General features: G+C 30.2%; 3 protein-coding genes across 3 annotated transcripts; 1 reads left to right on the forward strand and 2 right to left on the reverse strand.

Moving 5' to 3' along the window:
• The first annotated feature begins 2,757 nt into the window (after positions 1 to 2,757).
• LOC135953899 (uncharacterized) lies at positions 2,758 to 8,072 on the forward strand. Its single transcript, XM_065503926.1, has 2 exons — positions 2,758 to 2,872; positions 7,167 to 8,072. The coding sequence occupies exons 1-2, from the start codon at positions 2,846 to 2,848 to the stop codon at positions 8,055 to 8,057; spliced, it is 918 nt and encodes a 305-aa protein (XP_065359998.1). The 5' UTR covers positions 2,758 to 2,845; the 3' UTR covers positions 8,058 to 8,072.
• Positions 8,073 to 8,346: 274 nt separating this feature from the next.
• On the reverse strand, positions 8,347 to 9,151 carry LOC135955389 (uncharacterized). The gene is made up of 2 exons (XM_065505740.1): positions 9,143 to 9,151; positions 8,347 to 9,093 (listed from the first exon to the last, which is right to left on the reverse strand). The coding sequence occupies exons 1-2, from the start codon at positions 9,149 to 9,151 to the stop codon at positions 8,347 to 8,349; spliced, it is 756 nt and encodes a 251-aa protein (XP_065361812.1).
• A 5,136-nt stretch (positions 9,152 to 14,287) lies between these two features.
• LOC135954992 (peritrophin-48-like) lies at positions 14,288 to 15,266 on the reverse strand. Its single transcript, XM_065505260.1, has 2 exons — positions 15,215 to 15,266; positions 14,288 to 15,148 (listed from the first exon to the last, which is right to left on the reverse strand). The coding sequence occupies exons 1-2, from the start codon at positions 15,260 to 15,262 to the stop codon at positions 14,339 to 14,341; spliced, it is 858 nt and encodes a 285-aa protein (XP_065361332.1). The 5' UTR covers positions 15,263 to 15,266; the 3' UTR covers positions 14,288 to 14,338.
• Positions 15,267 to 16,825: the final 1,559 nt, after the last annotated feature.

Here is a 16,825-nt window from a genome sequence, read left to right on the forward strand (position 1 = left end):
TTTCTTAATGTTTGCCCAAACTTGCAAGTGTGAATGACTCCCCCCCAAAAAAAATATTCTTTTGGGTTAAAGAATAACACTTTTACATAGTTTTTTGAGAGGGATTGAATGCGAAGACAAAAAACTTTGAAAATTAAAGATTTTTGTTAAAAAATAGTCTAAGAAATGCAATGCTCTGAATTACATCAATTACATTTTAAATACGTTTCAGTTTGTATTCGAAACTGGACGTTGGAGATACTGACATCCAGAGTCATAAAGTATGGGCAACTAGATTGTATAAATATCCCTACTGTGGTTATTGATAGTGTATTTGAAAAACTATATAACTTAGATTCAAAGGTCTGATTCCTTTGAAATCTTCTTTACCACAGAGCTGTCTTGTATCTTTGGAATATGTTTGTTAAGGATTCGACGAGATAAACGCTCTCGGTCGGCTAACGACTTATTATAAAGTAAATGCAACGGATGCAATACAAGGAGATAAATTCGTTAGCTCTATAAGTTAGGACTAGCTAGTGAATATAATCTGATGAGATAAATGCGTGGGATCTCGGTCGGCTAACGACTAATTATGGGTAATGGATGCAATCCGAGGAGATTAATTCTTCAGATCTCATCGGCTAACTACAAATTATTGGCTATGACTAGCTAATGAGTACAATCCGACGAGATAAATGATTCGGCTCTTGGTCGCCTAACGATCCGAGGAGATAAATTCTTCAGCTCTCATTGGCTAACTGCAACTTATTGACTATGTGTAGCTATTGAGTACGATACGACGAGCTAAATGCTTCTGCTCTCGGTCGGATAACTACAAATTTTAACGAAGTAAGATTTTAGGCCTCATCTAATTATGCTTTGTAACGCGGGAGCAAAGTATAAGTAGATTGGAACTTCGATTCTAGTTTCCTTTGTTCATGTCACACCATTCCGACAAAGCCCAAATGGGATTATTTACAATGAGTGGGTTCTTACAGTTGAATGACTCTCTTTTTTAATATGTCGAAATTGGGACTTAAGTCCGCGACTTTTTGAATTTCCCGGCTCTTAACTGAAATGGCAACAATTAAAATTTAAACAAGCTGCGTCTCTTAGTTTGTGTTTGACAGCTATTGATAGCAGACTACCTCGTGACTTGAGGAGAAATTGGAAAAGAGTGAATTATTTTTTGCAAAAAAAAACATCACTCAAATAAAGGCTAAGCTTGATAAATACTATGGGAACTCTGAACCATCTATTTCAATGATAAAAGAGTGGTTCACTGAATTTCGTTGTGGCCGTAAAGGCACGGAATATGCCAAACATTCTGGACGTCTCTACACCCGAAACAATTGAAAACAATCACGATATGGTGTTGACCAATCGGAAATTGAAAGTGCGAGAAGCATATGCATATGCATCTCACATGGCTCATTGGTTTCAATTTTGAATGATCACTTGGGTATGAGAAAGCTGTCCGCAAGATGGCAGCCGCGTTTGCTCACAGTCGGGTACTCAAAAGGGTACACACATGTACAGTTTCCATATAAAAAATTCATGAATTAGAATCCTCCCTATTCTCCGGATTTAGCTCCGTTTGACTATTTCTTGTTTCCAAACCTGATTTGACTCCAACGATGAAATCATTGCACATATATCTCACGAATATCCCTCAATAGTTCAGGCCGAGATTTAAGATATTTTCATGTCTACCAGAAAGGGTTTGAAGAGAAGGTTAAGGAGTACAGGAATTTTTGGTATGTCGAATAGTCAGGCTTAGGTCAGGATCTTATTATCGTATAAAGTAAGGTCTGTAATTGTCATGTACTGTATGACATGTCTGAACATTCTAGGGATGCAACCTAAGGATGAAACCTATGTACATTGCGATTGGCCTCCATTGAGGTAATATATAACGCGGTTTCTCGGATTTCATTCGTTAACTTATGGTAAACTCAATTGCTGCACAACTCATACTTTCCTATTGGTTCCTTCTTTTTCAAAAAGTCTTTTTTGTATAATAATAAAAAAATTTTTGAATAGAGGACACAATTATTCGTAGATATTGATATATAATTCGAATGCATGTGTCAAATTAATAGATACAAAATTAAGAACTCGCTGCCTCAATTCCTCAATCTCGATTTATTTTTTATCGTGACGATATAATGACTGTTCTCATAGAAAAAACGATAATCAGAGAATGAGAAAATGGGGCGAAGTAGTTACATTATCCCTTGCGAATTGTTAATATTGAAACCTTTAATTTGAAGCGTGGAGTTTCTTAATTTGTTTGTGATCACTGTGATTTTAAATGGATTTGGTTTTTTATGAAAAGCTAACAAAATAGCAAACATTACGATAAACCAAGCACATCAATTAAATCAAAATACATTCAATATAACAAATATTTCCAACACTAACAAATATAATAACCAAAAAAGATATATTTGTCAATTTGACTCAGTATATGAACCAAAAAAAAAAAAATATTATGAGAAGAACATCCCAAAAAAGATTTTTTATTCAATATACAGTATAAATACATGAGACAGCAATGTTTATCATTTTAGATAATTTCGATACTTGAAAGTATTTACAACAATCAACGACACACCAGTTAACAAATATTATAAAAAAAAGAACATTTTTCTAACGAAATAACCAAAAAAAAAGTACCCAAAAAAAACAAATATTATCAGTTAAGATACGAAAAGTATTGAAAGACAAATATTTACCTATATAGAACAAAAAAGAACCAAAAAAAGAAGTAATTTTTTATTGAGTGTGGTTTTCTCAATCGTGTTCCTAAATCAAGGCTAAAAAGTCTATAAAAAATTATTGTGTGGCTTCGGTATTCAACATGAAGTGTATTATTGGGATTTTAATGGTAAAAAATAAAATTTAGCTTGGATTTTTTTTTGGTATGACTAATAAAATAAAATTAGTGTGATAAAAAGTGTAATTTGTGCAATTTTGTATGGATGTTTGTACATACAATGGAACATTATTATAGATATGTGGATACTAAACTGTTAATTTTTAGTAAATTTCAAGAAATCTATGTAGAGAACAAGAAAATTTTTAATACTTTTTTTGGCCAAATTTCGCCATTACTATTAACACTACAAGCATTAATTCCTGAAATAAAACTCCGTTATTACGAACGTATTTTAAAGACCCGATCATCTGCTACGAATAACTCGTTCTTAACTTTACCTCGGTTAAAACTACTATCAATGATTCTACAATTTCAAAATGTCTCTATTTCAAACAAATATCCAAAAATACATCTAAAATGTGGCCTTAAGCATATAGATAGCATATTTTCCATATAATACTGTATACATTTCGTTAGGCATCCGTTATAAATAAATGCAAACAATTAATATTTTACAAAAACTCAACAACATGTCCCTTTAATGGAATTTCTATATTGCAGTCAGATCGGGTTGGTTTCCATAATCCGATTTTACTAAAATTTTCAAATGAAAAAATAAACAAATTCTTGTAATTAAAAAAATCCAAATTTGAAACTAATTCGTTTGTACCCGATTTGTTCGATTCGAAAATCTTATGTGTAACAGCATTTTACATAGCAAATCTTGTGTATAACAGTATTTTCTATAGAAATCTTGAGTATAACAGTATTTTCTATAGAAAATCATACTCAAGATCATACTGTATTTTCTATAGAAAATCTTGAGTTTAACAGTATTTTCTATAGAAAATCTTGAGTATAACAGTATTTTCTATAGAAAATCTTGTGTATAACAGAATTTTCTATAGAAAATCTTGTCTATAACAGAATTTTCTATAGAAAATCTTGTGTATAACAGAATTTTCTATCGAAAATCTTGTGTATAACAGAATTTTCTATCGAAAATCTTGTGTATAACAGAATTTTCTATCGAAAATCTTGTCTATAACAGTATTTTCTATAGAAAATCTTGTCTATAACAGAATTTTCTATAGAAAATCTTGTCTATAACAGAATTTTCTATAGAAAATCTTGTCTATAACAGAATTTTCTATAGAAAATCTTGTGTATAACAGAATTTTCTATAGAAAATCTTGTGTATAACAGAATTTTCTATAGAAAATCTTGTGTATAACAGAATTTTCTATAGAAAATCTTGTGTATAACAGAATTTTCTATAGAAAATCTTGTGTATAACAGAATTTTCTATAGAAAATCTTGTGTATAACAGAATTTTCTATAGAAAATCTTGTGTATAACAGAATTTTCTATAGAAAATCTTGTGTATAACAGAATTTTCTATAGAAAATCTTGTGTATAACAGAATTTTCTATAGAAAATCTTGTGTATAACAGAATTTTCTATAGAAAATCTTGTGTATAACAGAATTTTCTATAGAAAATCTTGTGTATAACAGAATTTTCTATAGAAAATCTTGTGTATAACAGAATTTTCTATAGAAAATCTTGTGTATAACAGAATTTTCTATAGAAAATCTTGTGTATAACAGAATTTTCTATAGAAAATCTTGTGTATAACAGAATTTTCTATAGAAAATCTTGTCTATAACAGAATTTTCTATAGAAAATCTTGTCTATAACAGAATTTTCTATAGAAAATCTTGTCTATAACAGAATTTTCTATAGAAAATCTTGTCTATAACAGAATTTTCTATAGAAAATCTTGTCTATAACAGAATTTTCTATAGAAAATCTTGTCTATAACAGAATTTTCTATAGAAAATCTTGTCTATAACAGAATTTTCTATAGAAAATCTTGTCTATAACAGATTTTTCTATAGAAAATCTTGTCTATAACAGATTTTTCTATAGAAAATCTTGTCTATAACAGAATTTTCTATAGAAAATCTTGTCTATAACAGAATTTTCTATAGAAAATCTTGTCTATAACAGAATTTTCTATAGAAAATCTTGTCTATAACAGAATTTTCTATAGAAAATCTTGTCTATAACAGAATTTTCTATAGAAAATCTTGTCTATAACAGAATTTTCTATAGAAAATCTTGTCTATAACAGAATTTTCTATAGAAAATCTTGTCTATAACAGAATTTTCTATAGAAAATCTTGTCTATAACAGAATTTTCTATAGAAAATCTTGTCTATAACAGAATTTTCTATAGAAAATCTTGTCTATAACAGAATTTTCTATAGAAAATCTTGTCTATAACAGAATTTTCTATAGAAAATCTTGTCTATAACAGAATTTTCTATAGAAAATCTTGTCTATAACAGAATTTTCTATAGAAAATCTTGTCTATAACAGAATTTTCTATAGAAAATCTTGTCTATAACAGAATTTTCTATAGAAAATCTTGTCTATAACAGAATTTTCTATAGAAAATCTTGTCTATAACAGAATTTTCTATAGAAAATCTTGTCTATAACAGAATTTTCTATAGAAAATCTTGTCTATAACAGAATTTTCTATAGAAAATCTTGTCTATAACAGAATTTTCTATAGAAAATCTTGTCTATAACAGAATTTTCTATAGAAAATCTTGTCTATAACAGAATTTTCTATAGAAAATCTTGTCTATAACAGAATTTTCTATAGAAAATCTTGTCTATAACAGAATTTTCTATAGAAAATCTTGTCTATAACAGAATTTTCTACAGAAAATCTTGTCTATAACAGAATTTTCTATAGAAAATCTTGTCTATAACAGAATTTTCTATAGAAAATCTTGTCTATAACAGAATTTTCTATAGAAAATCTTGTCTATAACAGAATTTTCTATAGAAAATCTTGTCTATAACAGAATTTTCTATAGAAAATCTTGTCTATAACAGAATTTTCTATAGAAAATCTTGTCTATAACAGAATTTTCTATAGAAAATCTTGTGTATAACAGTATTTTCTATAGAAAATCTTGTATATAACAGTATTTACTATAGAAAATCTTGTGTATAACAGTATTTTCTATAGAAAATCTTGTGTATAACAGAATTTTCTATAGAAAATCTTGTGTATAACAGAATTTTCTATAGAAAATCTTGTGTATAACAGAATTTTCTATAGAAAATCTTGTGTATAACAGAATTTTCTATAGAAAATCTTGTGTATAACAGTATTTTCTATAGAAAATCTTGTGTATAACAGAATTTTCTATAGAAAATCTTGTGTATAACAGAATTTTCTATAGAAAATCTTGTGTATAACAGAATTTTCTATAGAAAATCTTGTGTATAACAGAATTTTCTATAGAAAATCTTGTGTATAACAGAATTTTCTATAGAAAATCTTGTGTATAACAGAATTTTCTATAGAAAATCTTGTGTATAACAGAATTTTATATAGAAAATCTTGTGTATAACAGATTTTTCTATAGAAAATCTTGTCTATAACAGCATTTTCTATAGAAAATCTTGTGTATAACAGATTTTTCTATAGAAAATCTTGTCTATAACAGCATTTTCTATAGAAAATCTTGTCTATAACAGCATTTTCTATAGAAAATCTTGTCTATAACAGCATTTTCTATAGAAAATCTTGTCTATAAGAGCATTTTCTATAGAAAATCTTGTCTATAACAGCATTTTCTATAGAAAATCTTGTCTATAACAGCATTTTCTATAGAAAATCTTGTCTATAACAGCATTTTCTATAGAAAATCTTGTCTATAACAGCATTTTCTATAGAAAATCTTGTCTATAACAGCATTTTCTATAGAAAATCTTGTCTATAACAGCATTTTCTATAGAAAATCTTGTCTATAACAGCATTTTCTATAGAAAATCTTGTCTATAATAGCATTTTCTATAGAAAATCTTGTCTATAACAGCATTTTCTATAGAAAATCTTGTCTATAACAGCATTTTCTATAGAAAATCTTGTCTATAACAGCATTTTCTATAGAAAATCTTGTCTATAACAGAATTTTCTATAGAAAATCTTGTGTATAACAGAATTTTCTATAGAAAATCTTGTGTATAACAGAATTTTCTATAGAAAATCTTGTGTATAACAGAATTTTCTATAGAAAATCTTGTGTATAACAGAATTTTCTTTTTTAAGGCATGACTTAAAGTCATAAAGCCCCCTATGAAATCACTCAATTTTCAAATAATTTTGTAGTATTTTTCATACAAAAATTTCAAAATTTTAGTTTCTGAATCAGACTCTAATTATGGATTTCATTTAAAAAATTGTATTAAATTTATTTTTACTTTATTTGCATGCAGGTCTCCAGCATCGCTCTAGGAGTATCAGCAATAAGCTTTAACAGTTTCAGCAGAACTCAAATAGAACCACGTGAAACCAGCACCTGTGAAGGACGTCAGTCACCTGGACCCATCTGTGAATCGTGTGATTTATTATCGACCTGTGTTAAACATTCTAATGGTTGGGTCAATATACCGGTAGAAACGTGTGACACACAAAATGGTTTCTATTGTAATGCACGTCTGGGCACTTGTAGCAATGCAACCGGACCTTGTCATCCCTTCAGTTTTGAGGGCAATTTCCCCTGCACATCGCACGGTGTCTTTCCGGATCCGTACGATTGCCAGAAGTATCATATGTGCTACTTTGTCGGCCCCACTTTAGTTTCGGCCAGTGTTGATTGTGGCAGTGACAAGGCGTTCAATCCTGCTACCGGTCAGTGTTCCCTAACCATAACACACTCGGTGTGTCATGAGAAACAATTTAAGTGCATAAATGCCGGTGATGCTCATGCTTGGCCCATGAGTCCGAATATATTTTATATCTGCAAGGCCACCTCGAATCAAGATGAACGTGTTCTCTATCCCACTTTGTATCGTTGCGATGATGGTGAAATATTTGATGGTTACTTTTGTCGGGCAGCCAACGCAAATGAACAATTCCCCAGCAATCCTCCCACTAATAATCCAATAGTCCCTAACTCAACAACACCACCAACTGGCATAGTGCCTACAACCATGGCTCCCGGTGTACCTAGAGTATGTTCGGATGTTGGACTATTTGCTGATACCGAAGATTGTCGTAAATATTATTATTGTTCGGCTATAAGTGGTAGTTTAAAACAAATGGTATGCCCCTCGGGCACCTATTTCAATGAAGCTACTTCTTCCTGTTCTTTCGGTAGCTGTTGATGGAGAACATTTTTAATCAAATAAAGTTATTTTTTGAAATAAAAACATAAATTAATGTTTTTTCTATAGATTATATACACAAGTTGGGTTTTTATAGGTTTTAGGATAAAATATGATTCCATTACGGTTCCATTTAATAAAATTTCATTTATATTACAAATTCCAATGAATCTATTTAAGAACATTTTTATTAAATAAGAAAATAAATAAAGATATTTTTTAAATAAAAACATATTTTACGATTTAAATTGAGTTTTAATAAGTTTTATGGTAAAAAAATCAAATGACTTCAGCAAGATCCAAATACACAAGTTTTTCTATAGGAATTGTAATAACTGCCATTTGGACAAGTAGTTTTAATCAATATGCCATCAGTACACATATAATAAGAACGACAGTCATCAGAATTGGGCAAAGAACTATGTTCATTAACACAAGTCATTTCTGGAGTGCTATTCTTGTTACACTTGCCATTGACGAAACTATAACCACTCTGGCAATTATATAAAATCGGCCTTTCTCCAAGGCAAACATAAAAGATCTTAGCATCTGTAGGCCAAGCACCAGTTTGACCCGTAGTAGTACAATTGTATTGTGGTCTCACACACAGCTCATGATTGACTGTAATCGAACAACTTTTAGTGGCTGGGTAGTAGGCTGCTCCATTGGGACATATCTCACTTTCAGCTTCCTTGTTTTCACCACACTTGTGGTAATATCTGCAGTCATATGGGTCTGGGTAAATACCAGCATTTTGACATTCAAATTTATGACCCCTTGACTGGGACTTACAGGTCTTCTGAAAAATACAACCATGTGCCTGCTCGTCACAATACAAATGTTGATCCGTTTTACAAGTACCAATTGTTAATGTTGTCCAAACACCATTTCGTTGAGCACAAAATCCTAAGGTTGCACAATCTAGACAGATAAATTGACCATTACGAACATGTTCACAGGGATTGTGGGCAGTAGTAAATGGATCGACTAGAGATGATTGAGCAGATGACGAAGTAAAGGTTAGGGCAACTAAAATCTACAACAAAATGAAAATATGGTAAATTTAGAAAACCTTTCAGTATTACTAGGTCCATATTTAAAATTAACTGGTTTTAAAAAGTATTATTACATAATTGGTAACATAAATAAATGTAATCTATATGTATTGAATAAGAATTTGTATCTTAAAGATTGTTCCATTTCAGCGTTAAATGTTTTAGATATATTACTCAATTACTTTACCACTTGAACTAGAATCAAATAGCTCATATTTAATATGTTTTATGTACGTATATCGCTAATACTCTACTAAAACTGATGTCAACTTTATTTTAAAACTTTGTTTTATATAGTACATATTTTTTGAAATTTAATTAATACTTACCATTATCTTATTATCACTTAATTACTTATTTGGTGTCATAGTAAAAATTTCTCTAGATCATTGGTAGGCGTTCAATTGTTGAGATTACGAACATTTTCGTGAATTTACACGTACACAACCCGAAAGTAAACAAAACACACAGCAAGAGCGTAAAAAATACATTTAGTTGCAAACAATAGAGCGTAAAAATACAAATATTTCATTCTGTTGCTTGTTGTTGTTGCGATTTTTTTATTTTTAACCCATACATGCACACAAACTACAATTTCTCTTGCGCTTCCCTGCTCTAGATTAATTTTTGAAGTTTTTTATAGGTAATTTTACCTATGTATGCGAAATAGTAGTTCACAATATAATCGAAACTTCTCTAGATATTAAACTAATAAGTCAAAATCCCAACAGCAACGATGCATTGATTGATCTTCTTCGAAATACTTATTTTGCCACTCCCATAATCGTACATGATAAATTTAAAAATTATTTTTTTTAAATTTAAAAATGTTTTTTTTTTAAATTTAAAAATGTTTTTTTTTATTTTTTCAATTTTTTTTAGTATTTAGCGAAACAAAAATTCGGCTTAAAAAATATTTTTTTCTGATTTTGACCCATTGTAGGTCCAACTTACTGTGTTCTTATATACGTCGTTGCAAAGGTCTTTGAAATATCTATTATTAGATATCCATATTGTCTATATTAATCAGAGTTCAGAAAAGTACACAATATTATTAATGACTTAGTAATCCAGATACATATATGTAGGTCAAAAATCGAGGTTGTCCTGGTTTTTTCCAAACGAGCCGGAAGCATTCCCGGGATCTGAAAAAAAAGTGGAAATAAATATGTAACTTCTAAACGAATAGCCCGATTTTAATAAAATTTCCCATGGCCATAGAGGAGGTTTTGATAAGATTAAGTTTTGAATTTGGGCTTATAACACCAAGGAGGGCCGAGCCACAATGCCCCAAAGTGGGGCACCTCGGGTATATCAAAAATTGAAAATGATGCCAAATTTTTGTTTGCGATCCGATTTGAAAGATTTATATATATATATATATATATATATATATATATATATATATATATGGAATCTACTAGACGAGATCTACAAAAAACATTGCTTTAGCCATATATTATCTCTTATAGTTTACGAGTTATTCGCATTTGAAAAGTAAAATTTAATTTTATTTACCAACCTTGGTCTGGTTTTGCTTAAAATGGGTCAAAATCGGAAAAAGTATTTTTTAACCCGAATTTTTTTTTCTCCAAAAGCATTTTTCACTAAATATTAAAAAAATTTAAAAAACAAAAAAAATTTAAATTTAAAAAAAACAATTCGAAAATTTTTTTAAAAAAAAAATGAAAAAAACAACTTTGGAAATTTAATAAATTTTGTTTACCTAAAAATATTTAAAATTTTTATTTTGAAGTATAATTTGGTGAAGGGTATACATATAAGAATCGGCACATCGGCCGATGTTTGTAACACCCACCTACTTTAATCGACTCAGAATCACTTTCTGAACGATGTCTTTCTGTCTGCCTGACGGCTGTCCATTTATCAATACAAATTTGACACATACATACATTTTTTCGGCACAAGAACGATGCCTATAGGATTTTCCACACAAATTTCTCCACAAACATGGGCCGAATTACCGCATTCGTGATCGAATAAGCTATCGTAACGAAAAATAATTTCGATAACGAAATTATAACAAAATGTACTAAATTTCTTGGTCGGTATCGAATGTCATAATCGCAAATAAAAAAATTTCGATCAATTTTACTCGATATCGAATGCGGTAATTCGGCACCAGTTTTTATATAAAAGAAAATCACATTTAAATTTTGTTTTTGGATCAATCCATAATTGACCTCCATATAGGCCCTTTACCGAAAATCACTTTAACGAGCATAAATCTCATAAAAATTTTGATATCCATATAAAATTCAACAGTATTTCTGTACAGAAACAAATCACTCGACCTAATTTCATAGCTCCTATATAACACAACTTCCGAAAATCACCTACAAAAAAAATTATTGAAATTTTAATCACAGAATTCCATTCCGATCGAAAGTGAAATTAATTCCGCATTTTGCTTCATTAGAAAAAGTGAAAAAGAACAAATTAAATTTGGAAATTCAGGATTATAAAGAACTTTGGGAATTGACAAAAAAGCTAAAACAAAATCGATCGGAATAATAACTTAGGAATTGAAACCACTCCGAACGAAATATGTGACAGGCCTGTTAATAATGATTGCCTTACTCAGTGTAGGTTATTATATGGTCGGGCCTAACCGACTATAATTTCTTACGTGTTTTTTTATTCGAAATTGTCATACTTACAACACGATCTGGGAGATCAGGAATTTATGATTCATTAACCAATTTTTTTTATCTATTTAACATTTGTTTTATTCGTTTTTTAAATGCCTAAAAATCCTCTTTAAAAAAATGTGGAAAAGGAATCGATGTAAATTTTTTAACGTTTCTAAAGCAATTAGATTAATAAAATCGTCCAAATCCATCATATGTTTTTTTGTTCATCATTATTAAAGGTAATTACAGACGACAATTCTGATTATTAATATTTGTCAAAAACTCATGTAGGCTGTCTATAAGTTGTCTCCATCTTTTTCTATTCGTTGTCAGGTCCTTAAGATCGCATAGTTGTCCTAGGCTGACTGACATTTCGTTAACTTCTTGTGATGTTGAAATTCGCCAGGTGTTTCTAGGGCGACCAGTTTTCCCATTTCCTTGTGGGTTATGACCGGATTTCAATATTAATATCTTTTACTGCTGCTCTTACCCAAAGATGTGATTTGATATTATACAAGGCCAAACGATTTTAAGGATTCTTCGAAGACATCTGTTAACAAAAACTCGTACTTTATTTTTAATACCTTCGGTAACGAACCAAGTTTCGTATCCATAGAATAATACAGTTAGAAGCATGATTTGAATATTTGGATTTTGATCATTACGCTATATATATTAGAGTTCTAGACATTGTTAAGTTGTGTAAAAGCTCCAACATCTTTAATTGTACCACCATCCTCAGTTACCACTAGTGAATGGTATGAAAAGCTAATAATCGAAATGACCCATATACGCTATAATTACGGATTAAAATCATATTTTGGAAGAATATTATAACTCCTTTGTGTTGAGGTGCTCATTTTATAAACCGTAACGGCAAACATTTGACAACAATTTTATGGAAAAAATTTCGTAGCTCTTTTTATAAAAATTTCTTAAGGTTGAAAAAATTCCGCATTAAAAAATGTGGTCCTTCGTGAATATTTTCCGATGTCAGCTGAAGATTAATATATTTCAAATTTTAGTGAAAGCAAAAAAACGTAGACAATACAAAAAGTTACGGAATTTTATTTCTATTTTGATTAATCGTTATCAAAAATCGATTTCAACATAAAAATCGGAGTATGTAATTGATCACGAAATAATCGTTTTTAGACCATGAAAATCGATTTTCTACCATAATCGTAATCGATTTACCATTCACTAGTTACCACACTGTCAAATATTGGAAATCTTCAACACGTTCGACATGTTTTTGATGGAGTATTAAGGGGTCGTCCGATCTAGAGTTAATGCGGATCTCCCTTGTCTTTGGTATATTTATTCAAAAGCCAAATGTACTTGATGTATATGCCGGGTTATTTAACTTATCCTGCATGGCAGCGTAGTTTTATGACTCATGGCGGTCGTTAGGTCTGGTTGGATTCCACACGATACCTCGGTATTTGTTTTCTTTAGCACGCTTGGAAACTGCATCTATAACGATCAGGAACAGTAGGGGTGATAAAAGGCAACCTTGGCGTACTCCAGATACCGAATGATTTCAATAATATTTTAATTGTGAAATGTATTAATATTCAGTATTGTCGCCTGTAAAAACCTTAAAGAACAACATTTTATATTCCAACATTATATTCCAAATTTGTTCCAGAATTAAATAAAAATTTGTTTAAAGGCTCCATGATGTTCGGAACTAGTCTAAAACCAAAGTTAACTAGTTCCTATAAAACTCTATAGAATTCTTTGATAATCACAATATTGTTCTTCAAGTAGTTACTGTTCTGGTTGTAGTCTTTCTAGAAATAGAAATTTTGGAACAAGTTCTAAAAGTTTGAAATTGTTTTGCTTTTTTAAACAATCTTAAATTATTCGAATTCTAAGTAAGAAGTTCCTTAAAAAGATTTACAAAGAAGCTTGATAATTTCCTGGACAAAATGTCCCAATAAGGATTTTTAATATATGTCAAAATTAAAACAGTTATAAATAGTAAAATATACTTTCATGTATTTTTTTAAGCAATATTATCCTCCAGTCGTAATTCAGCTCTGGGTGGAGAAAGAGCTCTCGCGTCATTGTCATTATCGCTTAAGGGCAATCAGGCCGTCCCTTTTTCGCTGCCTTCGAGAGTTTTGCGGCTCATTCTCTCATTGGATAATGTTTGGCGTCGTCTAACTGTACCGCGTTACAGTTTCTCGAAGTTTGCATTGTCCACATGCAATCGTTTTTTGGTTTTCATAACCTAATTTTTTAATAAATGATTTAAAGTTCCAGCTTCCTATATGATGATATAGGTCGACTAGGAACTAAAATCAACGTGGGATAACCTGGCAATTTGAGAATTTTCAACTCCGCCAACCAAATTTAAATTTCAAAAAAAAATTAAAAATATTATTCTCCAGTAAAAATCTAGACAAAGGATTTTGTTTTCCCAATATTAGTTTTCTAAAACCAATTGTTATTTTACCTAAATAGGTTTAACAAATCTAATAAGTATTGAAATTTTATAGAAGCACCAACTAAATATGTTCAGAATTATTTCATAATTCATTTTAATCTTTATTTATCTGAAAGTTTAACATCTTCCAAATACGCAACTTTTCGTATCTGAATTGAAGTGTGTGCCTGTAGGACACGTGGTAGAAACCAATAGTCCATTAACACAAATAAAATACGAATAGCAATCATATGGATTGGGAGTTAAATCGCTATCACGAGTACATGTTATATTTTCCGGTACAGCAGTTGGGGCTTTCGGTGGTGCTACGGTAGATGATGTATATGGAATACATTTATTGTTGTTGAAAACATAACCGCTCTGACAACGATACAACACCGGGTAACGTACTGCATTGTCAGCCACACTTGTAGCATGACACACATAATAAATGCTGGGATCTGTTGGCCAAGCTCCCATTTGTCCCAGAGTTTTACACTCATACTGAGGTTGCAAACAGATGTCAGTATTGGGCGTTAGAGAACAGGTCTTGGAGGCTGGTGAATAAGCTGTGCCACTTGGACATATTAAACGTTCACCTTCATTCTTATTATCGCACACATGATAGTATTTACAATCGTAAGGATCCGGAAAGATGCCAGCATTTTGACATTCAAATTTGGGACCTCTTGAATTTTCTTTGCAGGTCTGCTTAAAAACACAACCACGAGCTTCCTCATCACAATACAAATTGTGTTGGGTCTGGCATTCTGTCACTGTTAATGTTGTCCAATCGCCATTTTGTTGCAAACAAAACGCTAATGTACCGCAATCCTGGCAAATGAACTGACCATTACGTATATCGTTGCAGGGATTTTGCACCGCACTAAAAACATCTACTAGCTCGGAATATTCCAGGGCCAATGAGACCGTTAGTTGCACAAAGAACTAATATTTTTAAAAATTAAAATTTACATTAGATTTAACAAAGGACTCTAGCATTTGTTAACTTACCAATGTAGGTAGGAGTATAATATTCTTCATTTCGCTTGAATTCACCATGAAACTGTTTGTATTTTTTGTTTAGTACCTGATTTATATATTAAGTCTGCTGTTGTTTTTTCGGATACGCGAATCTTATCAAATTAATTAATTGTTGTTAAAAAAAAGTCTAAATAATTGATTAAAAATGGCAATTATATTTTTATCTGCGTTTTCATCATTTAGACATAAACGCTTTTATACATAAAGCGAATACTGGAATCTGATATTCTGAGATTTCTGCAGTGTTTTTAACATTGAATATTCTTGAGCGTAAATATTCTTTGTGTGTAAAATTAACATTGTTTATAACCAGAGTTTCGAATTAATTAATTCAATTAAAATCAAGTCCATAAATCAATTCCCAACAACTCATTCCTTAGCTTTATTCAAAGGCTTTTATTTATGTAATTCATAATGGAATTAATTCATAACAGAATTCATTCAACATTTGAATGATTAAAGTTTTGTTAATTCAAATCTAATACAAATTGAATGAAAAAATTGTTCTTCATTCAGTTTTTATTTTGTTTTATTTTTAATCATTTACAAAATGAATTGAAAAAAACTGTTTATAGCCTTTTTGTAACAGATTTGAATTGAAGAAAAATTTAATCTTCAATACATTTTTAAAACTATTTTGTAATGGATTTGAATTCCAAAAAATTTAATGATTAAGGAATTATTTCTATAAAGAATGATTTCTCAAAGTTGTTTTTGTAACAGATTTGAACTGAAGAAAAATTAAATCATTCAATACATTTTTAAAACTATTTTGTAATGGATTTGAATTCAATAACATTTGAATGATTCAATAAGGAATAATTTCTATAAAGAATGGATTCTCAAAGGAATGAATTTATTACATTTTAAGTACAAAGGAATTAAGCCTATGATTTAATTCATATTGAATTCATCAACGAAATGTTTAAGAGATAAAATTTATTTTTGGAATTAAGAATCAATTCTTTCGAACCTTTGTTTATAACAAATGAAATACTAACAAATACTGTTACGAATTTGCACTAGCAATTTGAATTTAACGGTCGGTAGCAACAGCCAGCAACATTCATCGTGTTTATAAACATTTCCATCTGTAGAAGCTCCTACTTATCAACAATGTTGATAGCATGCGGTTGTTAGCATTGTTTGAAAGTATGGCAACGCCGAATGTTTAAACATTAACTTCGTAAGCTCTAGAATTCGAATATAGTAGTTGTTCGTTAAGATCATTGTAGAAGGTTCACGAGAGATGGCGTGTGTATAAATAGTGACAGAGGTTGCAGTCGTCAGTTAGTTCATGATAGACGCTGTGTAAATAAACATCAACAGTGTGCCTTAAAGTGTGCTGCTTTTTCCGAGAATTCGTGTATATTATAAACGTGTGTGTGCGTATTAGAACACATAGTGACAATTTAAATTGGTGTTGTTGTACATTTGTTACAATTTTAAACTACTAAACTGCTTTTATTTGCAATCAAAAGTATCTGGTTTATTTAAAGGAAATAAACCCCCGTTTTTATACCCTTCACCTTCGTGAGAAGGGTATATATAAGTTTCGATTAAGCCATGTCCGTCTGTCTG

Source organism: Calliphora vicina, chromosome 3, assembly GCF_958450345.1.
Source record: "Calliphora vicina chromosome 3, idCalVici1.1, whole genome shotgun sequence".
Taxonomy (NCBI): Eukaryota; Metazoa; Arthropoda; class Insecta; order Diptera; family Calliphoridae; genus Calliphora; species Calliphora vicina.

Coding starts and splice junctions, on each gene's coding strand:
- LOC135953899 (XM_065503926.1), top strand. CDS start 2,846: ATGAAGTGTATTATTGGGATTTTAATG. Junction 2,873..7,166: donor GTATTATTGGGATTTTAATG/GTAAAAAATAAA, acceptor ATTTGCATGCAG/GTCTCCAGCATCGCTCTAGG.
- LOC135954992 (XM_065505260.1), bottom strand. CDS start 15,262: ATGGTGAATTCAAGCGAAATGAAGAATATTATACTCCTACCTACATTG. Junction 15,149..15,214: donor TTATACTCCTACCTACATTG/GTAAGTTAACAA, acceptor TAAAAATATTAG/TTCTTTGTGCAACTAACGGT.